This window comes from Cimex lectularius, unplaced genomic scaffold (assembly GCF_000648675.2).
Source record: "Cimex lectularius strain Harlan isolate CLEC.00 unplaced genomic scaffold, Clec_2.1 scaffold152, whole genome shotgun sequence".
NCBI classification, from domain to species: domain Eukaryota; kingdom Metazoa; phylum Arthropoda; class Insecta; order Hemiptera; family Cimicidae; genus Cimex; species Cimex lectularius.
The window spans coordinates 184,576-211,185 of NW_019392749.1; the positions used below are offsets into that span (position 1 = coordinate 184,576).

At 32.1% G+C, this 26,610-nt stretch overlaps 2 protein-coding genes across 8 annotated transcripts; both read left to right on the forward strand.

Moving 5' to 3' along the window:
* Nucleotides 1-392: 392 nt before the first annotated feature.
* LOC106672645 (serine/arginine repetitive matrix protein 2) lies at nucleotides 393-8,844 on the forward strand. Of its 7 annotated transcripts, none has more exons than XM_024227217.1 (11): nucleotides 393-700; nucleotides 2,895-3,417; nucleotides 4,999-5,068; nucleotides 5,136-5,223; nucleotides 5,276-5,402; nucleotides 5,762-6,254; nucleotides 6,333-6,526; nucleotides 6,822-6,909; nucleotides 6,997-7,232; nucleotides 7,781-7,948; nucleotides 8,006-8,844. In XM_024227217.1, the coding sequence occupies exons 2-11, from the start codon at nucleotides 3,404-3,406 to the stop codon at nucleotides 8,031-8,033; spliced, it is 1,506 nt and encodes a 501-aa protein (XP_024082985.1). In that variant the 5' UTR covers nucleotides 393-700; nucleotides 2,895-3,403; the 3' UTR covers nucleotides 8,034-8,844. The 7 variants fall into 7 exon arrangements, with proteins under 7 accessions (XP_024082985.1, XP_024082986.1, XP_024082988.1 ...); XM_024227218.1 differs by having other exon boundaries at nucleotides 7,781-7,939; XM_014404227.2 differs by having other exon boundaries at nucleotides 395-700; nucleotides 5,131-5,223.
* A 2,231-nt stretch (nucleotides 8,845-11,075) lies between these two features.
* Nucleotides 11,076-23,577, forward strand: LOC106672644 (transportin-3). Its single transcript, XM_014404225.2, has 18 exons — nucleotides 11,076-11,685; nucleotides 15,072-15,275; nucleotides 15,350-15,574; nucleotides 15,782-15,925; nucleotides 16,005-16,168; nucleotides 16,250-16,394; nucleotides 19,188-19,334; nucleotides 19,399-19,598; nucleotides 19,660-19,799; nucleotides 19,876-20,067; nucleotides 20,491-20,591; nucleotides 20,662-20,796; nucleotides 20,920-21,060; nucleotides 21,136-21,347; nucleotides 22,693-22,849; nucleotides 22,910-23,077; nucleotides 23,150-23,262; nucleotides 23,332-23,577. The coding sequence occupies exons 1-18, from the start codon at nucleotides 11,569-11,571 to the stop codon at nucleotides 23,390-23,392; spliced, it is 2,766 nt and encodes a 921-aa protein (XP_014259711.1). The 5' UTR covers nucleotides 11,076-11,568; the 3' UTR covers nucleotides 23,393-23,577.
* Nucleotides 23,578-26,610: the final 3,033 nt, after the last annotated feature.

A 26,610-nucleotide genomic window follows, 5' to 3' on the forward strand; every position in this document is an offset into this window, starting at 1 on the left:
GAGAAAAATATTTACTAATAAAAACTATTAATAGGTAAATTAGTTTTTTCTTCTATTACTTGTGTACTATGAATATAATTTTGCGTTTTGAATCTGAAAAATCACATGTTTTTAGGGTATACAATTCACAATTTAAATAAACAAATAGTTGGACTCTATTTTGGCTATGTCAGATTTAGTCTTCAAGTAATACCAAGAAAAATATATGATAATCGATTTAACGTTAGATTTTTTAACATTTATACAACTATTGGCGTAAAATGATTATTTTATTTTTGCCGAGTATAATTTTTGTTTTTTTTTAGGTTCTTAAATTTATATTGAATAAAAATATGAAGTTATTATAAAAACGACCCAGTAGAAGTAGTTTGTAATCGATGTTAGATTGACCATTTAAGGTTTCGATTCAGACCTGAACGCAACTTAACAATTTCCATTAAGCATTTCTTTTCAGTTTCATAAAGTGAAGAGATGGCAATTTGATTTGTAATATTTAAAATTCGACCCATTCAAGGAAACGCTTAATCTCTTCGTTGTGTTGTATTAATTTAAAAACATTCTCAACAGTTGTGAGATCAATTCTTGAAAATTGTTTCTCCCTTAGCCGGGATATGTAAAGGCCGAGCAGTTTGTCAAGATAACGCTGTTCGTGAGCCGAGAAGTTTCTTACCCGAGGGCGAGTCGGCTAGGATAAAAGAAGGTATTAAAATATATTTATTCGATTTATTCTGCTTAAGTGGATCATTTTTTTTTTTTTTTTTGAAAATGCGTCGTATAATACTAATGACAAGGCCCGCACACGGTCAGACAATTTCGCTTTTTTACATGTACGTTCAGGTTCTTGTGCTAACTCAGGTCGTTTTTGAAAATGTGAGATGTCCGACAATGAAGCTAGTTGGATCGTAATCGTTGCCGGTCTAAAAAAAAAAGAAAGCGGGGTCATAAAAAAGGATTGATCAAAAATGCTTAGTTGCGGTAGCCCTAACGGATGCTTTGTGTTAGATGAACTACTAGAAATGACCGCATCTTTGAAAAATGCCCTACATTCATGAGTTCTTTCCTCAGGAAAATATCATTAAACAACCACAGATGGTTCTCAAGAAACTGAGCCAGAGAGTCGTCCATAGTGCGACTACTGAACACTAGACATTTTCAAAACTGAATTGTAGGATCGTATAAACCACTACCCAACTCAAAAAACAGGTTTCAAAACCGACAGACGTATGTACTGCTACAATGCTACTATGGGACGACACACTGATTCGGTTATTCTCTCGATAAAAGCTTCAGTCAAAACCGCTGCGGAAAGGTGTGTTTTAAATGCTCCCATACCCTCAAACACAGTGTCTTTGTTCCTTATATGTTAAATTTCTTGTGCAAACCTTAGGATTTATAAAAATTGACCCTAACCACCCCAATAGTTATTGCTTTTTATGTGAGATTTCTTCTGTTTGATTTGCCTATCATCACTTAATTAGTCAGAAAATAAAAAAGAAACTTTAGGCCTCTTTCAGCCTAGTTGATTAAGTAGGCGTAGGTGTCAAGAAATGAAGATAATAAATAATTGGGAACCACCCGAACCCCTTCATACTCAATCAACTCATCCACCCAGGCAGGTGACCAGCAAGCACAAGTGCCGGTAACGTTCTCATCCCTACTGGTTGACTCACACATGAAAGTCACAGCTTGACATTTGTTGAATAGTTGAACAAAGGTCCTTTGGAGTTTTTGCAGCTCCTACCCTCAGCTAGGATGGCCCTGCCCTGATTGGCTGTTAACTTTTTCTCCGGGTATTCCTCCAACACCACGGCCATTTTTATGGTTTTGAGGGCTTGCTGATATGTCTTATTGCTCTCCCAACCCAATTTGTAAGGGAGATGGTTTGTTCCATATCGTTTCCCTCAAGTTTGCTTTATTTTGGGACATCCTAGGAGCATTTCAACTTCATGATATGGTGCTACCCAGTGACCTGTCCCTTTGGTATTGGCCCTGGTTTTATGGTCGGCCTTGATGCTGATTTTGTTTCCCTTCCTTCATTCTTTTTAGGATTGGCTTCGCCTTTTGTTTAGCTCGTTCAATTGACATTTTATACCCCTGAGCCCTGAGATTTTTTGGGGGAGTTTGAGGTGTAATTCAATCTTCTCCGTCACCTCCATTTGAGTGATTTTGTCTTCTGGTTTGATTTTTCCTGATGACCCCCACATCATCAGAAGGTGATGTGAGGAGATTATCCTCCATTTCTTGGTTTAAGGGAAGAGGGTTCGGAGTCATTTAAATTTCCATAAGTTGGTTTTTGGGGACTTCCTTTGCAGGTTTCCCCAGTATTTTGTGTTTTCTTTTGGTTTATCCATGTGATTCCCATTAGTATGAGGGAACTAAAGGTCCACACCGGAGGAGCCCTCTCTCCGGTTTAAGGTTAATTACTTGAGGTACTTACCTGGTACCCGTGAGGCTCCATTATTGGTTCAGTTACTCTTGTACCATCCATCCATTGGCATGGGTCGCATAATACCTTAGATTGGGGCTGGATTATAAGAGATTAGGATTGCGATTGGGGTAGGAAGAGGGGTAAGGTATAGGGTGTAGGGCTTAGGAGGTGACAGGTCCAGCTCCTGTTCTTTCGTTCCCCTCTTTCTGTCTAATCGATTAACAGGGTTCACCCGCATAAGCTTTGTGAATGTGGAAAGTCGGAGTTGAGTATTAGATAATACCCATTTATACCCCTTATTATGATTACCATACGTATCCTAATTATGACTAGTAAATAAAAAAAATTACTTTTTTATGCAGTAAGAGCAAAAACAATTTGGCAAACATGAACATCATATATTTTGTTTAAAAATTTGTGATTTTTACATCTACAAAGAAAGCAATGCATTTCTCTATTTTTACAGATTAATTCAAGAAAAAAGAGAGGCGTTTTTATTTATTGAAGAAAGAAGAGAATCGACATTTGTTTTGTTTCGGCGAGGCGAAGCGTGTGTGAATGTAAGTTTTTTTATCGCCGCGAAATGTTCGTGAAGAACAAATAAAAAAATTTAAAAAAGCGAAAGTTAACTGTTGTCTCGTTCATTTTCAACGGGATTAATGGCTGAGGAAGAGTACGTGAAACCGACATTCGTTATTCAACCGTTTCGAGTATTCGCGTGTCCGGGTACGGTACGATCGAAGTTTCCGCCGTGACGTGGATATTTCTAAAAAATTAACGTATTATTCTATCTTTAAAAAAATCGAACTCGTTTTTGGCATCACCGCGATAACGGTCGTATAACAATCGTAATCGGTCAAGCAGTTTTTAGGTGAATCTCATATGGTTTATCATTTCTCCTATTTGTTGAGATTCACCGTTTGCGTAACTGCTGTTCGCTTCTTGCTTTGAATTATCGCGAAGGTAACCAGAAATATGCAGCAGATGAGGTATGCTCTTGTTTTCATTTATAATTATTTTAGTTTTGTCTTATAAACTTGTAACAACAGTTCACATACAACTTTCCATTTATGTGGAAGAAAATAAATACAGTATGGCCTTAAAATTTTAGAGAATCTACAAAAAGAAAGCCATGATGTGTGTTTCCTCAATCATATTCCATTGAATATATTATACAGTTTTATAATAAAAGGAAAAAAGGAAAATGAAAGGATGGTTAAACATGCAAATTATTTTAATGCCTAGCTTGCTATGTTTATATCATCATCATTCATGATTAAACAAACACAATAATTAAATTTATTATGTATTTTAATTTAGAAAATATTTTGCCTTTTATAAAAATTCAGGTTCCAATATTAGTAGAAAAGACTATCTTTATGTAATTATTTTCTTACCAAATGATAAATTGTATTAATTAAAGTTTGAAAATCCCAATAATTGTGGTATATTCACTGAAAGCTTTTCTATAAAATGATATACTTCTACCAGACTATATTTTCATCCACTTTTTTTTTCTTTTTTTTTTTAATTTATTGACTTTATAGAGTACAAAGGATATAAGTTGTCTTAATACAAAATTTATTATTTATTTTATAGAAAATGGCTAAATAAATTCAATACACTTACTTTTATGTGTTTTATTGCAAAACTTGAGTTCGTACAACTTCTATCAATCAAATTCTTATGTTCATTTTTAAAACACACCAATTGTTATAATTTATGGTTTTTCTAATTTTAATTCTTAATTTAATTAACAGTTGTTATATGTTATATACATATTTATGTACATATACTACCACACAAGATTATTGGATACACCAGTTTTTAATGAAAGTCACTCTAGTGGCCAAGCAAGACTATCAAATTATTTCAGATTGTTACAACAGGGAAACAACAAGCAAGTAACATTTTAATAAAATAAATTTAATCATAAGTAAAAATAAAAAACGTTGAAAATTCTGTACAACGAAAGTATTGTTTAATCCTTCAATTTGCACTAATTGTTTTGGAAGAGTTTTAAAAAGTTACTTGCTTTTTTTTCTCTTTAAATATTGCTCCTGGTTTCTATGATGAAATTTTCGAGACCCTTCTACAGGGTTGAACTGACGGCTTCCCTTGTGTGAAAAAATTTGTAAATATTGGTAGAAAAATACACCAATTTTTGAGTCCTTGTACGACGTTAAACTGCTTTCCTTATCTGAAAAAAAATTTAAATAATGTAAATTGTGTTTTTATTGAAAAAATGCACCGATTTTTGAGTGCTTCTGTCGGGTCAGACTTATTTCTAAAAAATTTGAAATTATGAAAAATTGTTTTCATGGAATAAATGCACCAATTTAAAACGCGATCAAGTTAAAAACTTAGTGGCTTATATTTTGTCACATATAAACATCAATTTTTTAACTTAACATGTAAATATAAACATGCGGAATCTATAATGTAAGAAACGTTTTATGTGTTTCTGTGTTTACAATGATTTTTTTTTTGGGGGGGAGGGAGTATATGTACATATATATGTATATAAAATTAAGGTTTGAATCTGTAAGTAAAATATTTATAATTCTTAGCTTGTTGGATTCGCCCATTGGCCTTTTTAAGTACATACAATTTCTGCATACAAAAGTATCTCTTTCCAAGGTAATTAAAAGTCAGAATATATACGATGCAAAAAAAAAAAAAAAATCATTTGTTCTGTGCAGAAAAGATGTCATCAAGGAAATCCACCCGAGACAGATCACCAAAATCACGACTTCGAATGGATTCTTACCAGAACAGAAATGGACGAGGCAAAGGTATTTTGTTGTGAATTTCCCTTTTGATTTGAGTTAAAGAATATTTTCGTAGGATCCCCGAGGCACAGAGAAAGAGAAATTGACAGTGTTATGAAAAAGGCGAGGAGTCAGAGAAGCGGCAGTCAAAGTACTTATTGGAATAAAAAGCTACTCGAGGCCGAAGAAAAAGATCCTAACAGGTACGATTTTTGTATATGTTGAAAACATATTCATAAATTAATATTTCATGTATGATGTAAAACATTGTTGTGTAACCTACAAAGTCAATATTTGTTCATATACAGCGTGATTACTATCCTAGATCTTGTTGGTTAAACATATTTCACACCATTCACAGCAATAAAACATTAAACTTAATCCACGAACTCACTACCCCTAAGCACTTTTTGCTTCTCATCTAAATTTTTATTAAACTTATAAGATGCACTAAAACATATGATAAGAATACAATACAAATAGGCAAAGAAACATTATTGGATATGTTCAGGTTTTTAAAAATTTTATAACGTTATTAATTTAAAAACAATATTTATTGTAGATGGAGACATAGTGGTTACAAAGAATTATATCATGGGGAGAAAAGGACTTCTAGATCACAATCAGGCACTGATTCGTTATCAAAGTCAAAATCAAGATCCAGATCAGTTTCATCAGGCAAATCAATTGTCAAAAGTCGGCTGTCACCCAGGCATAGGCCTAGGTCACCGAGAAGAGACTCGAGAGCGAGGTCACCCCAGGAAAGAAACTGGTCTCCGAGACATCGAGAGCGAGGCCGCCTTTCATATTCTAGTGGTAGATCACCAAGAGATACTCGAGACTCTCCGCGCATTGATACAAGACCAAAATCGCCACACCGTTCTCCAAGAAGGGAATCTGTTGACAGAAATGTCAAAAGTTCAAGAGCACATTCTTCAAGAAGGGATTCAAGAGGGTCAATGAGGAGTCCTGAACGGTCAAGATCACCCAGGGGGCGTAGAAGATCTCCCATTCCAAGAACTCCTCCTAAACGACCTCCTTCTCCTAGATCTAAGGCTAGTAAAAGTCAAAACAATGTTTAATTGAAACATTTATTATTATGAGTATGTATTTATTTATTTTTTCCATTATAGTGTCGTTCAGAAAGTTGTTCTTCTGATACAAGCAGCAGCTGTTCCAATGAATCATGCTCCGTTTGTTCTCCAAAGAGAAAAGGTTCAAATGAAAGGGACGAAAGGGATACAAAGAGGCCAAAATCTAGAGATAAAAATTCTCTTGAGAGAAATCGTCATGAAAGATTGAAGAATCGACCTGCTGTTCGTTCAAGGTATTTAAAAGCACTTGTTTGCTTATTTGCCTACCAAATAAAATGCCATGTCATAATATACATTTTGGAGTATTCTGTTGTGATTTTCAAACAAAATTAGTGTAAAGACATGATTTTGTAAATTTGTTGCTGACTTTACCTGTTAAGAAAAATGAGCCATTATTTCAAAAAATAGATATTAACTTATTATAAATACTGGCTTATTAGTTCAATAGTGGCTTGTAAAAAGAGTACAGAAGCATTATGTAACATGAAAAATTTATTAATTACTAACATAAATACTAATAATTTGCAGGTCAAGATCTTTTTCAGCCCAGAGATCTAGAATTGGTAAATTAGCAAGGAATAGGCGCAAAATGATTCCCGATAAATCTGTATTAAAGGTCAGTTACTTTTCTTATTGATTTCTCTTTCTCTTTTTTTTTTTCTACAGTAAGAATAACATTTTATTTACTTTACCTTTTATACAGGTTAATCGGTCTCACTACATTAAAGTGGAATCTGACTCAGACTCAAGCAGCAGGGAGAGTGTGAGTGCTGTAGGAGTAGTCGCCAATGGGCCTCGAATCAGCCTTTCCGAGCGTTTTGGCCGAATGGCACAATGGTCTGTAGATAGAGATCTGGAGCTTCGCAACTTGAGAATCACTGCTGACCGTGACAGGCTTACTGTCGAAATGGACAACCCACCATCTCCACTATATCCTCCGTGAGTTCAAAAAAAAACATTATAGTTTTGTTGCATCTATATTCCCATTGAGCAGGGGACTTATTATTAATCCATTGTCTAATGCAGGGGTCGGCAACCTGCGGCCCTTTGCAACTTTTTGCGCGGCCCGCCAAAGCCCAATATAATTTTAGGAAAAATCAACAATCTTAGAGCGTGAGCGTGCCGAAATGTGGCCGGTGACAAAAATGTGTACTAACAGAAGCATAGAGGGAAACCTATTTTACTGCACAAGTTTAATCCCCACTCCCCATAATAATATTTATACTCGTATATGATATAAAAGCACTATTTAAGTTACATTTGAATGTGCGGCCCGCATAAAAAATTTTATTTTGAAAATGGCCCGCCGTACAAAAAAGGTTGCCGACCCCTGGTCTAATGGATCCTCGTTTTTGGCAACTTAGTAAGCCACAAAAGGATTCAGGGCCAATAGGTGTCCTCATTGAACTTCACCTTATCCATTTTGAAGGGTTTTACTGCATGAAAATCTTGTCTTTGGTTATATATTATAAGAACAACTTTTGCAGAAGTTTATCTTCGCTTACTGATCTCGGATCATGGGATGATGTGAGAGTGCGTTACACCTATTATAAAGAGCACGGTTACCTCAGGGATTTGACTCTTCAGGACTACATCAAGTGGGAGCAATGGTGGTACAAATACCAAGATTGGCTTGACAGCGACAGGTATGATAGGTAGGTTTTTTTTAAAGTACCGTAACGCCATAAATAATTTTATGGGCTTTGTTCTAGGTACAATTACTATAGAAGACGGCTTTGATAAGATTTCTTTAGTTCACTATGTTGAATCTCTTTAACCAAGAAAACCGTGTGTTTTTATTAATATCGTCAAAACGTTTTCATTTTTATTTTAAAATAAAACAATTATAAAGGAAATTGTAATAAATAGTTATAATCAAATATAATTGCACTAATTGTTAAAAAAAATATTATAAGGTATTTTAAATCAGTACTGTTTAACTGATTACTTCTTCAGTGGAAACATGAAACTAAAGAAAGTTTGATTTTTAATTTCTTTACATAAAGAAACTAGAAATATTTTAGAAAAGTTTTTTTTTTAATATGGCTAAGGTTTGATCTTTTTACGTTCTCCTAAGTTGGTTATAATACAAATAAACTAGAAAAAAAAAAATAAACAGATTACTCTTGATGAAAGAATTTTTTATTCTTCCATTTAAATGTAAAAACTTAGAATAATTAAATTTCAATTTTACTCTTTAAGGTTTACATGTAGGTTGATATGTGCCATAAATTATTCTGCAATTAAAAGGCATTTTTAAAAACAAAACAAAAACTTGTATTACTAATTAATGAGTAATTTTACATTGTACCTTCAGTGATATGTCTAAGTATACTGGCATAATGGTATTTGTAAAAATTGAAACAATTGGTATTGTTTCAGGATTATAGCATAATAATATTATTTCTTTTTAAAAAATTACTTCACTTCTGATTTGAAGTCATTTCACGAGTATTGATAAAGTTTTTGCAAATTTGCTTATACATATATGACAGTAGCTGATGTCTGTCAATGTTGTTAATTTTTTTTTTTTTTTTTTTTTGAGTAATTGTAATAAGATGCAGCTATATATACTAGGTGTAGGCAGGTACAATGAATTTTAGAAGCTTTATTGGTGTTGATTTGCAAACAATTTTCTCTAACAGTTTTGAATTTTTTTATTTTATTTTATTTTTTTTTTTTAAATAATTGTCTCATCGACATGTCCATAATGAAATTCCTTGTTTATCTTCACATTAGCTTAATTTGTGTAGTCACTTATTCAGTAAGGAGAATAATAATTTCTTTAATCAAGATAAAATATAAATAGGTTTTTTCAATACATTTTAAATATACATTAGTTATATTTATAGACAGCCATGTTATGAAAACAATTGTTAAATGTCCAATTGGTTTAGTTTTAGATTAAATTGAAAACATTTAAAGTGTGTATCGATGATGAATTGGTGTAAATAAATCTATGTAAATTATATTTAATAAAATTGATTTTGTAGAATTATCCTTTTGTTTAAACTGAGCGACCTTTTACACTTGATCTTAAGAAATTGATAAAATTATATTATACCATGTGAGACAGCTACGATGTCAATTGACATTCATCCGCAGGAGGAAGAGCTTTAGGATGAACATGAAAACCGGGTCCTAGATGAATTGGAACTCATCGGTGTGCTATAGGTACAATAGTTTTATTCACTTATTAAACAAACCATAAAAAAATTTAATATAATGAAACTGTCCAAATTTGAAAACAAATGAAAATTTTTAATAAATGATCACAATAATTAGTTTTAAATATTTAAAATGAAATTGAATAATGTTTCAAATAAAATAAGTTATATTATGTACATATAACATTTAAAGTTGTAAAGCAGGGGAAATTACGTGTGCGTTTTTATTGTTATTATTATTAGTTTTATTTTAATTATTATAGATGTTTAATAAATGAGGAGTCTCATAATCATACCAGTCAATCAAGTATATATTGTTCACACTTAAAAAGTGAGAAAAGTTTTAACATCAAAAAGGAGCCTGAAATGTAGAAGATTAAGTAAGAAATGACACAGAAAACTTGGTTATTTTTTAAAAATATCCAAAATGATTAATAAAAATATTTATTTACTACAAGATCTTTCATTTTAACACATAAGAAAGAGAGGGGAAAAAACTTTTAAGAAGAAAATATATTTTTGAAAGGCAACTGGCTGGTCAACGTAAAAGATTACAAGCCAATAATCATACAATTCTGACCAAACAAGAATGATTTTTTTTAAGCATACATCAATCTGCATGTTGGGTAAATTTTTTTAAAAACTTTTTCTCCAATTGGTTATAATAAACAATCCAATTTATAACAAATTTTTAGATATTGTAAAATGTTCAGATGTATTTATTATTTTGATAATAATTGTACTTAATTCATCATAATTATTAACTGCAGCATGGAAAATTCGTTCTACGTTTTTATTGTTATTATTATTTAAATTTTATTTTATATTTTATCGATATTTAATAAATGGAGTAGTTTCATAATCAAACCAGTCTTTCAAACTGGTATTGCTCGTTCCTAAAATGTGGAAATAGCCAGAAGATTCAGTAAGTAATGACACAGAAAACCAGGTCATTTTTTAAAAATATCCAAATTGATTAATAAAAATATTTATTACATGATCATTCATTTTAATTCAAGAAAGAGAAAAAACTTTTTAAAGAAAAATATATTTTTGAAAAATAGAGACATCTGACTGGTCAACAACAAAGATTACAAGCCAATAATTAATCATACTATTCTGACCAAACAGGAATGATTTTTTTTTAAGCCTACATCAATCTGCATGTAAATTTTTTTTAAACTTTTTTCACCAATTGGTTATAATAAACATAGCTACTGAAAAATGTTAAAGTGTATTTATTGTTTTAATAATAATGGTACTTAATTCATTACAGTTGATAACTATCTAATTGTTATTATTATTTAAATTTTATATTTTATCGATATTTAATAAATGGAGTAGTTTCATAATCATACCAGTCATTCAAATTGATATTGCTCATTCCTAAAAGGTGGAAATATCCAGAAGATTCAGTAAGAAATGACAAAAAACCTAATCATTTTTTAAAAATATCCAAATTGATTAATAAAAATATTTATTACAAGATCTTTCATTTTAACACAAGAAAGAGAAAATAAATTTTTAAAGGAAAATGTACTTTTGATTTTATTTAATGGACAACAGCAAAGTCTATAAGCCAATGATCAATCATACTGTACTGGTCAAGAAGAAACAAGTTTTTTCTTAAATAGCAAATCAAAAAATAATTTGCCATTGATTTTTGTTTGAACGGTTTGCATAAAAATACACTTCTACACTGAAAACATCAATTATCAACGCTGACATCTATCGGCGCTTGGAATGGTAGGCACATCGCACTATAGGCTGGCAGCTGGCTATTGCAATGATCCATTTGTCGTCTCGAACTAGTGCACGATGTACGCGTACGTTAAATAAATAATTGCACGTCCATAAACGGGCTGGAATTGAAAAGTAAAAATAGTCTGACTCAAGGATCGGACGCCTTTTAAATCTTCGAAAAAAGTCCGGTTTATGGGGAAGGCATTGAATTAAATCTGCTACATTATAGGCTATCCGAGAAGATGTCATAGCTCGTCAGTTTTGCAGGACGCGCACCGGTTTTGAAAATCCTTTTTTTGGTCCGATTTATGCTGTCGTATTTGTCTCATCCTCCGGGCGAACATCCATCGAGAGATCCGTGAAAAATGGACAACCCGCCGAGCCTGGAGACGGTCTACCAAGCCGTTTATACGCTTCACAACAATCCCAACTCAACGGAAAAAGAGAAGGCATCCCAATGGCTTGGAGAACTGCAAAAATCTGTGAGAATTACATTTTATTTCTTATATTATCGTTTTAATATTCGAATAATTTAATTCTATCAACTTACCCCGACATTCGACCGACCTTGCCTGTAATTTTACAAATTATTCGGCATAATTTTTATTACATCTCAAGCCCATGAAAATATTCTCACCTTTACATTAGTAAACTAATAATTTATAATTTTAAGTTAAAACCATTATCTCAGTTACTGTCTCATCTTCTCACTATCACTAATCTAATAATAACAGAAAAAATATCCAAGGAAATTGAAAAAATGAAATGAGTTGTTATCGTCCTGCACAGATTTATCAAAGGCATTCGACAGAGCTGACCATATAATATTAATTTCAAAACTGAAAGCAGTAAGTATCAATGGTCTTCTCTTACCTTGGTTTTCAAACTTTGTCATATCATCTCCAAGTAGTATAAATATGAGAATATCAATCTGAGCCAGTTAATAAAATATTGACGGAAATTTAAAAAAACTGAAACAAGTTGATATCATCCCTAATCATCTACACAGATTTATCAAAAGCATTCAACAGAGTAGGCCATAAAATGTTATTTTCAAAACTTAAAGCAGTAGGTATCAATGGTCTTCTCTTATCTTGGTTTTTGAAGTATTTGTCACAATGTCTCAAAGTAGTAAAAATAGGAGAATATCAATCTAAGCCAATTAAGGTAATATTGATTGATATAATATCCGAGGAAACTGAAAAAGTGAAACCACTTGATATCGTCTGCACAGATTTATCAAAGGCATTCGACAGAGTTGAGCATAGTATATTAATTTCAAAATTTACAACAGTAGGTATCAATGGTCTTCTCTTACCTTGGTTTTTAAAACTTTGTCACATTATCACCCAGTAGTAAAAATAGGAGAATACCAATCTGAGCCAATTAATAAAATATTGACGGAAATTATATCCAAGGAAATTAAAAAAACCGAAACAAGTTGATATCATCCTAATCATCTACACAGATTTATCAAAAGCATTGAACAGAGTAGGCCATAAAATTTAAAGCAGTAGGTACCATTGGGTCTTCTCTTATCTAGGTTTTCGAACTATATGTCACATTGTCTCCAAGAAGTAAAAATAGGAGAATATCAATCTGGGCCAATTGAGGTAAAATTGACAGAAATAATATCTGAGGAAATAGAAAAAGTGAAACGACTAGATATCGTCTACACAGATTTATCAAAGGCATTCGACAGGGCTGACTATAAAATATTAATTTCAAAACATAAAGCAGTAGGTATTTATCAATTGATCCTTGATTTTCAAACTATTTGCCACATGTATCCAAGTAGTAAAAATAGGATAGTATCAATCTGAGCCAATTAAGGTAATATTGGCTGATATAATAGCTGAGGAAATTAAAAAAGTGAAACAAGTAAATATCGTCTACACTGGATTTCTCAAAGGCATTTGACAGAGTTGACCATAACATATTAATTTTAAAATTTAAAGCAGTAGGTATCAATGGTCGTCTCTTATCTAGGTTTTCAAACTTTGTCACATCATCTCCAAGTAGTAAAAATATTAGAACATCAATCTGAGCCTATTAATAAAATATTGACGGAAGTTATATCCAAGAAAATTAAAAAACAAACAATTTGATATCACCCCTAATCATCTACACAGATTTATCAAAAGCAATCAACAGAGTTGACTATAACATATGAATTTCAAAATTTAAAGCAGTAGATATCAATGGTCTTCTCTTATCTAGGTTAGGGATGGTTTAATAATGATCTTCCTTCCATTACGTCATCCCAATCCTCTCCTTTTTGTTCCGAAGATGTAAAAATACTAAATACAATTAAATATTATTCTTATTCTTCTAAATATTATATTATTCTAAATTCAAAAAGCTTTTAGTTCCAGCAAATTTTCTTTCTTTGTTAGAAGATTTCTTTCACTCACATTGTGAGTATCATAAGCATAACGATAATCAGGTTGACCTATTATCCCACCTTCAAGAAGGAAAAATCATAAGTTAAACTGTTGAGGTCGAAATATAAGAAAACATTGTTATTCTAATCATGGGATATATCCACGGACATGACCTATTATCCCACCTTCAAGAAGGAAATATCATAAGTATCATCAGCCTTCATTAAAAACAAAACAGATTAGAAATAACACAAAAATGAACTGTTCTTTTCAAACTGTCAACATTGAAACGTGAATACTCATGAGGTGAGTGAAAGGCGTCTTTCATAACTAAAGAAAATCTGCTGGAACTAAAAGCTTTTTGAATTTACCTAAAGAATAATATATAATGAGGTTCCATTGCAAAGATGTGCAAACTTTAAAAGAAATATTAAGAACAATTAAATCTAATCAGGATTGCCAACTGCTTCAATTTAACATAAATTCACTTCTATATTAATTATTAAGTGGTGTAGCAGCGGACTAACTTTTTCATTTTGACCAAAACCTCTCATAAAAAGATTAATTAACCGAAAGAAGTCATTTGGTCAATTGACCACTAAATATAATAGATTTTTTAAAATTATTATTTTTATGAGCTTACGAGTTCGCAACACAGAGGTCGTATAAACCCTCAGGTTGCTGGTGTTTTTGAAAAAAGCCCATTTGTAAGTATGTTGGGTTTCAATGCAGGGGCGCTGGATTCGAACCTGGGGCCTAAACTGTTGCGGCCACCGACGCCCCCTATTAATTATTAAGTTTGTATATTGTTTATAAACAGAACAGTGATAAGAAACAGTTAGCAGTCAGATTTGTTTTAAGTGTGCTCAAAAGCTTTTTGCACTGAGTTCATCAATTAGGATTATTGAGTTCCTCATATGGGTAATAACTCACTATCCAACTCAGACTTTTTGCTTCTTCTAAATAGTGGATTTTTTTTTAATTATGAAATTTGATGTTTAATGAAAAAATGATACTTCCATACAAGTTTGTAGTGGAAAATAACCTCAATTAACAATATTTGGTATTGAATCTTGCCGGTTTAAAAAATCTTTTGTAATTGTAGTTTTCAATATTACAAAACTTAACAATTTTGTACATTTGAATGACCTAGATATGGAATGGACAAAGCTGTTTTTTCTTCTTTCAATATACTTATTGTCAGTTGCAGAATTATGAATTTTTGGAATTATGAATCTGTTGCTTGGTTTGTCCGATCATTTTGGTCAACTACACTGTTTTGGCCTATCAGATGAGTTTCACCTTTAAACCTACAACTGAAGAAGGTGACAGATAGACCAAAATGTTTGGAAATGACCACACTACAAACAAGTTATTTATATTGTCTTTCACTCTTGATCTAATAAACTAAAATATACACTACTATGATAACATTTCATGTTTTCTTCTTATAGAAACTTGTGTACTAATTATTTTTTTCCTAGGTCTATGCATGGAAAATATCAGATGAAATTCTGCATAGGAACAATGAATTAGAGCTATGCTACGTTGCTGCCCAAACGATGAGGACTAAGATCCAGTTGTGCTTCCATGAACTCCCACCCCAATCGCATGCCTCTCTTCGAAACTCATTAATTGAACATATTGAGAAAGTGAATGATTCGACGAATTCTGCCATTGTGACTCAGGTATTTAACCATTACAGAATTAAACATTAAAATTGAACAATTAATATTTAAAAAATATATTTGTAAATTTTCAGCTATGTCTTGCACTGGCAGACTTGGCCCTTCAGATGAACTCCTGGCAGTCACCGGTATTGGACCTCATTGACAAATTTTCAAGCACGCATCCTGGACCTTTGCTGGAAATTTTAACGGTCCTTCCAGAAGAAGTTGGCTCCAGGGCTTTAAGACTTGGTGCTAACCGGAGGGAGGAAATTCATGCTGATTTTGCGTCCTGTACACTAAAAGTCTACGAGTTTCTTGTAAGATTTTAATTTAAATTTTTGTATTTTCTAACATTACATTATTAATATTATTGGTAAAAATATCCTAAATAAAAAATTGTATTATTGTGTATTATTATTTTATAGTGAAATTTCTTAAGAAGAATTAGAAATAAACTGTAGTGTACATGTACATGTACTGCATATTATTCACTCATATAAGTATTTTTTAATATATATTTTCAGAAATCATGTTTAGCAACATCGGGTGACAATATCTTGATTCAAACAAAAACTTTGAAATGCTATACTTCATGGATAACTGCTATGCCATTGATGTTAGATAATGTCGTTGTTGCAACTGCATTTCACATTCTTGGGAATAATATGGTCTGTCATTTTTACATACATTGTTTAAGTTCCTACTTTCCTTCATTAACTTACGCTTCTTTTTTCTCACTATTTCCAGTCTTCTCCTGGTGTTCTTGAAGCTGCCACAGATTGCATCTGTGCCTTACTTCAGTATTTAGAAGAGAATAACAATCAACAGACGTTTGAAGTACAGTTGTTTAACAGTGTGATGGCTTTGGAACAACCATTTCATATGTCAGTTGCACATGAAAATCACGAAAAGTAATTTTTTTTATAAAACTACTAATTCACATTTAATATTTGAAGTTACTAATATTTTTTATTTGTTTTTTTTTTTTCTAGCTGTTTAAATTATTGCCGTGTCTTTACGGAATTAGCAGAATCATTTTTAGAAAAGATTGTCCGCTGCAGTTCGCCTTCTTCGCCACATTATGCTATTAAAATATTTGATCTTGTTTTAACTTGCGTAGGCCACTACGATTATGAGGTAATTTTTGTTTACAATTATACTATCTCTGTGATATAATTTATGACCAGCCTCTTCAATTGTAATTATATTTTGTGGTACTTTGAGATACAAGTGTAATTTATTCTATGGCGATATCATAGGTAAAAATGCTCATATCTCAAAACGATTGACAGTTTGTATCTTAAAAAATTCGCATGTTGGGGCACTCATATCTCAATGTACCACTGCAATAAAACGATTGGGGTGAGGCCAATAATCATATTATTTCTACATTTGATTATTCGGAAATCGTGAGATGCGGTCTGGAGTGATGTAGGTTTCAGAAAAACATTTTCTTTATTGTGCCAACGTTTTGATCTTTATTGAGATCATCTTCAGGGCCTGGGATTTACAAACATTGTTTAAATTTAACAAATACAGGTAGGATGTGGGAAAAAGGGGAATTTATACAATGCAAAAAATATTTTTTATATTCAATCAAAGTATTTCTACTTTCTATGCCTCTATCTCTATTTCTATGCCAACGTTGGCACGATAAAGAAAAATTTTTTCTGAAACCTACATCACACCAGACCGCATCTTACGATTTCCGAATAATCATTGACTAACAGTCACTAATCACCACACATTTCTATATTTATTAAACTTGGAATTTTTTCCATTCAATCTTTTTGTCAAATCTAGGTAATTAATAATTATTTCATTATTATATTTACAACCAATTTTTAGTTTCAATTATTCCCTTCATAATTTGACTATGACCTAATGATTTGCTTTGTAAGTTGTTACTTTGGTAAATACAAAAGTATCAAAAGTTTTCCCATTAATCTGTTTTTTTTTTTTTTTTTTTTTTTTTTTTTCGTTTCCAGAAATAAAGGTCAAACTTTCAAAACATAAATTTATTTTATTTTTAATTCAAAGCATAATTTCTTTTGTTTTCTATAACAAGCTGCCTGCCTACATTCTGGTAGCAGAAATACTCAATTTGTGTAAAAATCTGATGTCTTAGACGAGAAGAAATCTGTAAGCCCAATTTTCCAAGTGTTTTAGTTCAAAAATTCCCTACCTTTTAAGTGGTTGTCTTGGTAGCAGATCAAATAAAAATCAAAAGAGGCAAGGTATGGAGAGTATGGAAGGTAGGGCATTTGTTTCCAGCCTCTGCAATTTTATTTTGAGTAGTAGCTGTGTGAAGACTGGCGTTGTCATGGTGAAACATGATGTGATTATCCAGGGCTGAATGTTTTTCCTTCATTGCGTATACCCTTGCTGTAAGGGTTTGTGGTTTTATAACTACCAAAAATTATTCCTCGAATATCCCACCAAACTGACATTAGGACCTTACAAGGGTGCAATTGTGTTCTTGACGTCATCAGCACACTTCATTTTTTCCTTCACCATTTAACATTTTTATAAAAGACCCACTTCTCATCCCCCATGACCAAACAGGAAATCAACTCTTCTGATTTATTCCTATAAAGGTTGTCATGAAAGTCACGACAATTTTTAATTAATTGACTGTTGGTCCGGTCGAGAGAGCGACGCGGCACGCAGCTTCATTTCAGAAACGGGAAGGGCATACTCGCTCGCACTTCTCAGTGTCTCTTTCTGTGTGTTTAAAATGTGCCTGGGTGTCCCAAGTCCAGCACTTTGTTTTTCTTTTTTTAATGTTGTAATTTTCAAGTTAAATTATTAACAATGAAGGAAATATTTTATTTTCAAACAAACTATAAGTTATTTAGAAAAATTCTTATTTTGTATTTGTTTAGTCAACAAAATTTTGTTATTGTGGATTTTATTATATAAAAATGTAAATAGTGCATTTGCCAAACAAATAGTTACAAAAAGTAGCGCTGCTCCCACCATAACAACTAATAGCTAGCAGTCGTGGCATCTACTTCTTGTATGATCAAACTGTTAACAGGTTGGCAAAAAAAAACAACTATATATATAGTTTGTTTCTTTTTGTATGATTATTTTAGTGGGGATTTTTATATTTTATTTCGAAGAATTGAATTTGTTTGTTGTATTTATTAAAAAATAATATAATTTTGTTTTGTAATTCGGATTTTATTTGATTTCTATTATTTCCACTGTGCAGCAAGGATCTGCGATCTGCGAAATAATATTTTTTTCTGATTATTGTCCCACTTAGCATGTATCTGAATAAAAGATACCTTATATCCAAATTCTCTCTTGTAGCTCTACTAGACTTAATTTGAGCTCATCTTCCAATATCATTCATAAGCTTTTATGCTCTTAGGTCTTCCACAATAAGGTGTTCTTTGATTTGTCTCTCTCTGAATTAAGAAAAGTCAGAATCACTAAACTCACATATTCATTTACTTTGTTATCATTGTATTTCCACATAAATTTCAACAGACATCCACCTCTCAGAGATAAAGTCATATAGCCAACAGTACCTCAAATGAATTTTATCTGTTTCAATGTTGAACGTGTCACAGTTTATCCTAGACTGACTTTTGGGATCAACCTTTCTCTCTTACAAAAGGGCTTTTCCCACTGTAGAGCTAACGGGGCTAGCAAGTAAATAATGGATCAGCTTTATAAGGAAGAACGTCAAAATTTGACAAATGTGAAACACTTATGCACACACTCAGTAAATAAGCATTTAATTTATTTTGCTTTCACATCTAAATGTTGTTATTGAATGTTTTAATTATACTCTAAAAAGGCTAAGTATTGTAATTAAAAAAATACGAAAAACTATTTAAATTTATCCATATTCATCTTATTTTGTATAATTTTATATTCGCTAATAAATTACACCAAGTGTTATACTTTTCATTTTAGGTTGTAGCAATAACATTTAATTTGTGGTACAGACTGTCAGAAATTTTATACAAGAAGAATAATGATGACCTCTCGATTCTTTTTAAACCTTATATAGAAAGGCTTATTGAAGCGTTATGTAGGCACTGCCAAATAGACACAGATCATGTAAGTAATATGTTAAAATTCACTTAGAGAAACTAAAACTTTTTGTATGTACTTTTTGTTTTAGGAAGGGCTTGTGGAAGAGTTAGACGATTTTTCCGATTTTCGGTTGAAAGTTTCCGAACTGATACGGGATGTCGTTTTTATTGTAGGTTCATCCAACTGTTTTCGACAAATGTTTATCAGCCTTCAGTCACCGACAAGTACGTGGGACACTACAGAGGCAGCCCTTTTTATAATGCAAGCTTTTGCAAAAAATATTTTACCGTAAGTCCTGTTATTAATTTCAATAATAAAGACTTTCAAAAATGGCTCTTTTACATTTTAGAATGGAAAATGATGTAGTGCCAAAAGTTGTTGAAGCTATTTTAAATTTACCTCCAAACACTCATATTGCTGTAAGATATACCTCACTTTTGTTGTTAGGAGAACTGTGTGAGTGGATTGAAAAACACCCTCAATCCTTGGGTAATTGTTTTTGTAATTTATAATTATAATAAATGTTTATTTCAATTAAACTTATTAAGTATTATAAAACTTTTAGAACCTGTATTAAATATGGCGTTGATATCCCTCCAACAACCGGAGCTTGCGAGTGTTGCAGCCAACTGTCTTCAGAGTATATGTTCATCTTGTCGTGAACATATGGCTACTCGTTTTACTGGTTTATTACAAATATTACAATCGCTGGATAAATTTGCAATTTCTAATGAGGCAGTGGTTGGTTTATTGAAAGGTAAAGGTTTAATTTTATCAAGCTTAACCCTTTTAGGACGGTGCGTGTGATATAGGACTATTGCTTCCCCCAGTGAGGTACTGAGGGCGTACCTCACGCTCACTCCTACCTCTACTCAGCTACTATGAGCATGATATTGCGCTCTGGTCTATTCACTTTCAGACTGGAGTTCAAAGAAGCATTGTGTTGCTTAAACAATGGCGTTCTTTTCTTAATTTCCCTTGGTCACTAACACTAAAAACAATAGCTTGTACGTGCTTGAATCTAAAAGGGAAGAAAATAGAGCATGAAATAACACTCTCAGAACTTCACTTGGGTAACAAATAGCGCTGACTGTCCTAATAGATACTTAATTCTAGTTATGAAAACATCGCTTTCTTGCATAAATTGGATTTTTGTATGTATGATTTGTATTTTTGACAGGTGCAGCAACAGTCATTGAAAAAATACCCCTAGATCAGATGAGGCATGCTGTAAAGGAAATTTGTTTGATTCAAATTAAACCACTTTGCCATCTAATAGAGGTAATTTTTATAAATCAAAAAAACATTACCTTGTATATAATCAAATTATTTATTAAATTTTGGAATGCAGAATGATGTAAAACCTGAGACAGGGACTAAAAGTGACCCCGCAGTCTGGATGGACAGACTCGCTGCTATATTTAAGCATATTAATCCAAAACTTCAAAATGGTCAGCTCCATCCTTGCCAGCCAGTTATCACAGAGGTAATTTTCAAATTATTTCGGTACCAAGTTTGATAAACTAAAAATTATTGAAATCAGGACTTATATTTAAAATATTAAGCTTTTGTTTTTCGTTAGTTTCATTTTGAACTGTAATTTTTTCAGATCTGGCCAGTTTTATCATCTGTTTGTACAAAGTATGCAAGAGATACTCATATCATTGAAAAGAGTTGTCGATGTCTACGTTATATTTTACGCTGTGTTGGCCGCCAGTCCGCTAACATTCTTGAGCCACTAGTCAAACAGGTTATTAAAAAAAAAAAAAAAATACAAGTACAATATTGACCAAGAAATAAAAATTTTATTGTTTTGAAATTTTAGATAGTCAACTTGTACTCTCAATACCAGCATAGCAGCTTTCTTTACCTCGGTTCTATCTTAGTTGATGAATACGCCAGTGAACCTGGCTATGTCCAAGGTCTGCTTGACATGTTGCAGGCTTTCATTATTCCCACTTTCACTCTTCTGCAAGAAGTAAATGGACTCAAAAATCACCCTGACACGGTTGATGACTTGTTTAGACTTTGTGGGAGGTGCATTTCTTTTTTGGTTCTTTTTTTTAAATGTATATATTACAAATTAGCAAACTGTTTGAGCCTCTTTAAATATTTAGTTATATTTTTTTACATCGAATTGAAATGTATACAGTGCTGTCTCAGAAATCTGGGCTAATTGTTGCAGGTGAGTAATCAGATTGCTGAAACATTCGGTTTACAGTCGGTATTAAAAAATACACACGTATGAAGGAAAAAAAATCACACATTTTATTTTATTTTTATTATTATTATTTATTTTTTTAATGTACATGGGTATTTCAACTACAAGGTCATTGAACCCTCAGGGTGCTGGTGTTAAAAAAAAAAAAAGTGACATGTTAACACTTTGACCATTGTGGCTGTTGAATTTTTAAAATATATGTATACTGTCAGTTTTTCTTTAATTAATTTTTTTTTTTTACATTTTCTTCATTGTTTTTTCATAATTTTTAAACAGTAGGTATATTATACTTAACAAAAAAAAGTTTAACAAAAAAAAGTCTAATTTAACATTTCATTTTTTAGTAGTGAAGGAAATTCACTGAATAAAAAATTCTAAGTTCTAAAAATGTCTAAGCTGATCTTGATCTTTTGCAAGATCCTCTCTCTCTCTCTCTCTCTCTCTCTCTCTCTCTCTCTCTCTCTCTCTCTCTCTCNTCCCTCCCTCCCTCCCTCTCTCTCTCTCTCTCAGCTCATCTCATCTTTTCTCTTCTCTTCTCTTCTTTCTCACACTCCCTCATTTCACTATCTCTCTCCTCTCTCTTTTTTCTTACACACTATTCACTATCACTCACTCATCTCTCTCTCTTTTATCACTCGCTCACTCTTTCACCCTCTCTACCTCCTCCTTCCCCATAACTCATTTTCTTTGTATTTTCTATTTTGAAACGTTTCCGAAAAGAAAATGAGACTAATGAGGGGAGGATGCTGCCCCTTGAAAAATTAATATCAATAAAAAGAAATAAAATTTGATGGTTGTCTAGTTCCTGAAAAGAAATCCAAGAAAGACAATAATCGGAAAAGAAGAGTAAAAAAGGTTTCGTTTGTTTCCTTCAATACTTTCTTGAAATTGAGTACCGAAGTTTGGATTAGGGAGAGAGCACTGTATTCTTAATTTTTTTTACTGTTGTGTTGTATGGGGAGAAAATATAGAGTAAAATTATTTTTGATGTTTTGATTACATTTATTATTTAATTATGAGAATGTCTTTCTTTCAGTTCAATTGCTCCTGTACTTTTTTTTTTTTTTTTTTTTTGTGCGAAAAAGCATTCCCTCCCATACACACAATTTGATTTTATATTTATATCTATATTTATATTTTTCATAAATATTTATTGTGCAGGTTTTTACAAAGAGCCCCTGTGCATTTTCTGACATCGCCCTCTCTAAATTCTATATTGCAATGTGCTCTCCTGGGAATCGCTCTTGATCATAGAGACGCTAATGCATCCGTAATGAAGTTTTTTTATGATCTAGTTCATGCGGGAAGAAATCAAGATGTAACATCACCTACATTCTTTACAGCAATGTTTGAGGTTCTATAATACTATTTGTTACAGACTTCAGAGGATATGGCTCTGAGGAAAAGACTTGTTAGCACTGTGATAAACGAAAAGGGTCAAGATTTAATAACAAATTTATTACATGCATCTATATTCTATTTACACACTTATATGCTTGATGATGTCATTGATGTTATTGTCGAATTGATGAAGCTAGACCGTGCGGTAATTAGTAAAACTAAAAGACACTAACATAGACTTAAATAACATGCGTTAATTTAAATGATTTTCTAACAGGCTGTCTGTACTTGGTTAGAGCAAGCAATTAAAGTAATGCCAACGCAAAATAGTGGAGGAAATCTATCTGCAACACCTGAACAACTTCAGGAATTTCTCAAAGCATTATTAAGGTAAATTTATAAAATTACAATTTGTTGTTGGAATTATAAATTTATTAAATAATTATTTCGTTTATTTAGGGCTGAAACGAATAAAGAAATGACGACAGTTCTCCGAGACTTTGCAAGATTGTACCGTTGACTATAGTCGAATTGCTTATTTTAAGCAAGTGTAGGTGTCGATCTTGTGATAAGCCTTTGTACAAATTGAAATTTGTACTATACGCTGACAGTAGATTGTTCTATTTATTTTTAAACTTGTGATAATATGTATATTGAAACCTATTTTTTTAATGAATCGTGTATGTAAAGAAATTGTGTATTATTTTAAGTTGTAGTTATGTTTTAATTTTTAATGTATACTTATTGGTTGTTACAATCATTGAATTTTAAAAGGAATTTTTTCCTTATTATAAATTGTACATTTTAAGAGTATCATTTCTTTCATGACTGTTTAAGTAAATTTGCCCAAGATGTCTATAAATGTTCTAACATGTTCATTTTTAATACTTTTTAATAAACTAAAGACACTATATCAACCCTGATACTAAAATATACAGAACATTAAATAATAATCTGCTGACACTCAGGATGTTCGAAAATACAATACATAGTGAAAACTGTTTCTATCCTTATTAGGAATTTTTGGCCATCTTAATTAATCATAGTATATTGTTAATTAATTATTTTTATGTAAAATCAGGTTTAAATGAAAAATTAGTGTCACAAACCTAAAGTGATAGAGCACCGGGGTACTTAATAGGTTCAACATAACCAAAAGCTCTCTCAGTACTTAAAAATACATAAAAACAAGTAACATGCCTGGATAAATGTGAACCTGTTTTAATAAAATCCTGCTGCTGAAAGTTCCATCATACACTGTATTAGTTTTAGAATATCAACTTATATAAAAACTTGCAGACATTCAACCTATTTTTAAAATAATTCAAACCATAACTACTGGGTAATTTTGATTGTATTGTATTTTTTATTTATTTAAGGAAGCACTACTTAAGGCATAACCTATTACCTGTGCCCAAGGCATTATCTAGTGTACCTTTTGTTTCAAGTCGTTTTCGACTTTTAAACTTCCCACTTGACTTGAAATGTTAATCTGCACGTGTTTTGTTTATAAAATGGTTTATAAAAAATCCATTTAGCGGCAAAAGTGGACGCAGCAGTTCAGGTAAAGGTCCCAGGTTGTAAGATAGCCTTACATTCAAACACAAATGGGCTTTTTTTCTCAAAAACCGGCACCTCGAGGGTTCATATAACCTTGTAGTTGAAATTCCCTTGTAAAAAAAAAATCCTCAAGTGGACAAAAGATAAAGCTAAATTATTAAAATTTGAAATCACACTTTATGTAATATTGTTTTTATATACGACATAAAGGCAGAGACAGATATCTCAGAAGAAAAACGGAGTCGACCATTCATTAGGATTGGCTTTTCTCCTGAATCCTTCATAGGGAGTGTTAAAAAAGTATTCCAGGTCTTCACGATTCAAAAAACATTCAATATCTGTTTAAAATCCATGCAGGATCTGATCCAAAGTCAGACTCCCCCTCAAAAGCTTGATCACTACGTAAAAATATTGGAAAGGTCTAGAATCTCCATTTTTGCAACCAACTGTCATTTAAAATTCAACTTCTAACTTCATCACTGTGCGCTGGCCAGTCACTAACTCTGAATTTAAATGATCCATGATGAAGTGTCAACAAAATCCATATTTGTGTCAACCAGTGACCAGCAACTTTTGGTAGCACCCAGCTTTTTTGCAAACTCCCCAAGTGCTCTGTTTAGCAGCTACTATCCTCTGGCTTCGCCATTTTGTATTTCTTAAGATTTTCTTCAGAGGAGATTCCTAAGCAACCAAAACAGACATTTCTCGATTCAAACATAATTCTCAATTGTTTAATAAAGTTAATAAGATGACCAGTGGCCACAATAAAAATTGATATGGCACTTGTAAATGGAAGGTCTGGGGCGGGATCAATCTCAGTGACCCTGAATTTAGTCCCAACCCCCTTTCAAAATTAGTTTCTTTAATAGAGGAATACCTGCACATCTGTGGCTCAATTCACACGTTCTAACTCCCAAAAAAGAGAGGAAAGTACAATAAACCGTATAGATCTGCAGTGCTCAGGAGGGAAAATATTACCCATTTACTACATTCTTGCATCTTCATTACTGCTACATATTAATACACTCCCTATGTAAAGTGACAAAAAAATATCAAATAAGCTTCAGTGGTCCACAAATTAAAAAAAATCTATTGTCGCCCTGGCAGTTTTAGAAAATGCAGTATTATTGATGTTGTTTGTCTAAAAATCAAAATCATGAATACATTTAATTATTGGGCAAAAAGTATTAGCTGTATTGATGGTTCTATAAAATGCATGCATCATGCATTTTATACAAATGCATACATGGAAATTGGTAGTTATAGAAATAATACATGGAAATAAGTAGGCACATTGGTGGATCTTGGTATCGATGAGCATGTGTTAAATTTAACAATTTGTTGAGCAAGACACTTTAATGTGTGAGGTGGCAAATTATCCCAAATGAAAAAAAAATGTTCTCATACAGGAAACTGAATGCTACTGGATATTTGTGAAGTAAAGCTGCCAGTACAGATAACGCTCTATGCTTTTGACCTGGTCACCTAATGGCCAGATGCTTTCACCTTAGTTTAAAATTTTCGTGTTTGCCATTTGAAAATTTCTTATTCTGAACTTCATTTTTCTACGCTTACAGGTTAGTTTTCTTGGGAGACCGCAATAGCCGAGTGGTTAGTGTGATTTGGGACACAATGACTCTCAGCACGTTGTTGGTTGACCCAGGGACTTTCTTTTTCAAGACCCCCCCCACCAATAGGCACATGCATAATATATCGTCTCCTTGGCTAGTATACATAATTCATAAGGCCACTTTAAAAAAGTTAAGTTTTCTCATGCACATATAATACTACAAAAGTTAAGAGGGTTTTTGAAAAAAGCAACAACAACATAAATGAAAACTTTTTAATAATATATATAGCAAATATGTTACGTATCTATTGTTTCTACAAAAATCATTAATCATTTTTTATTTTGCAAACATATTCATTGCACAATGTGAGTACAAAAGGTTGTATTTGTGAGTGGATATTTTAAATGATTGACAAAAAAAAAAACCTTGTTTTTGTTGTTACATAAAACACTATATAAAATCTTCCATTATCCATATATCTTAACGTGGTACCAAAGCACTTTAAATATCAAGACAAAAAGGTCAAATAAACACTCTACTGATATACACAAATTTGCAATAAATAAGAAGAAAAACAGTTAGGCTAAATAATTTTAGTCAAATTGAA

Excerpts from the sequence above, each read along its gene's own strand:
- LOC106672645 (XM_024227217.1), top strand. Across the intron at positions 5,069-5,135 it reads CAAAAGTATCTCTTTCCAAG|ATGTCATCAAGGAAATCCAC; the intron begins GTAATTAAAAGT and ends TGTGCAGAAAAG. Across the intron at positions 7,233-7,780 it reads CCATCTCCACTATATCCTCC|AAGTTTATCTTCGCTTACTG; the intron begins GTGAGTTCAAAA and ends CAACTTTTGCAG.
- LOC106672644 (XM_014404225.2), top strand. The coding sequence starts at position 11,569 with ATGGACAACCCGCCGAGCCTGGAGACGGTCTACCAAGCCGTTTATACG. Across the intron at positions 15,926-16,004 it reads ACATTCTTGGGAATAATATG|TCTTCTCCTGGTGTTCTTGA; the intron begins GTCTGTCATTTT and ends CACTATTTCCAG. Across the intron at positions 16,169-16,249 it reads GCACATGAAAATCACGAAAA|CTGTTTAAATTATTGCCGTG; the intron begins GTAATTTTTTTT and ends TTTTTTTTCTAG.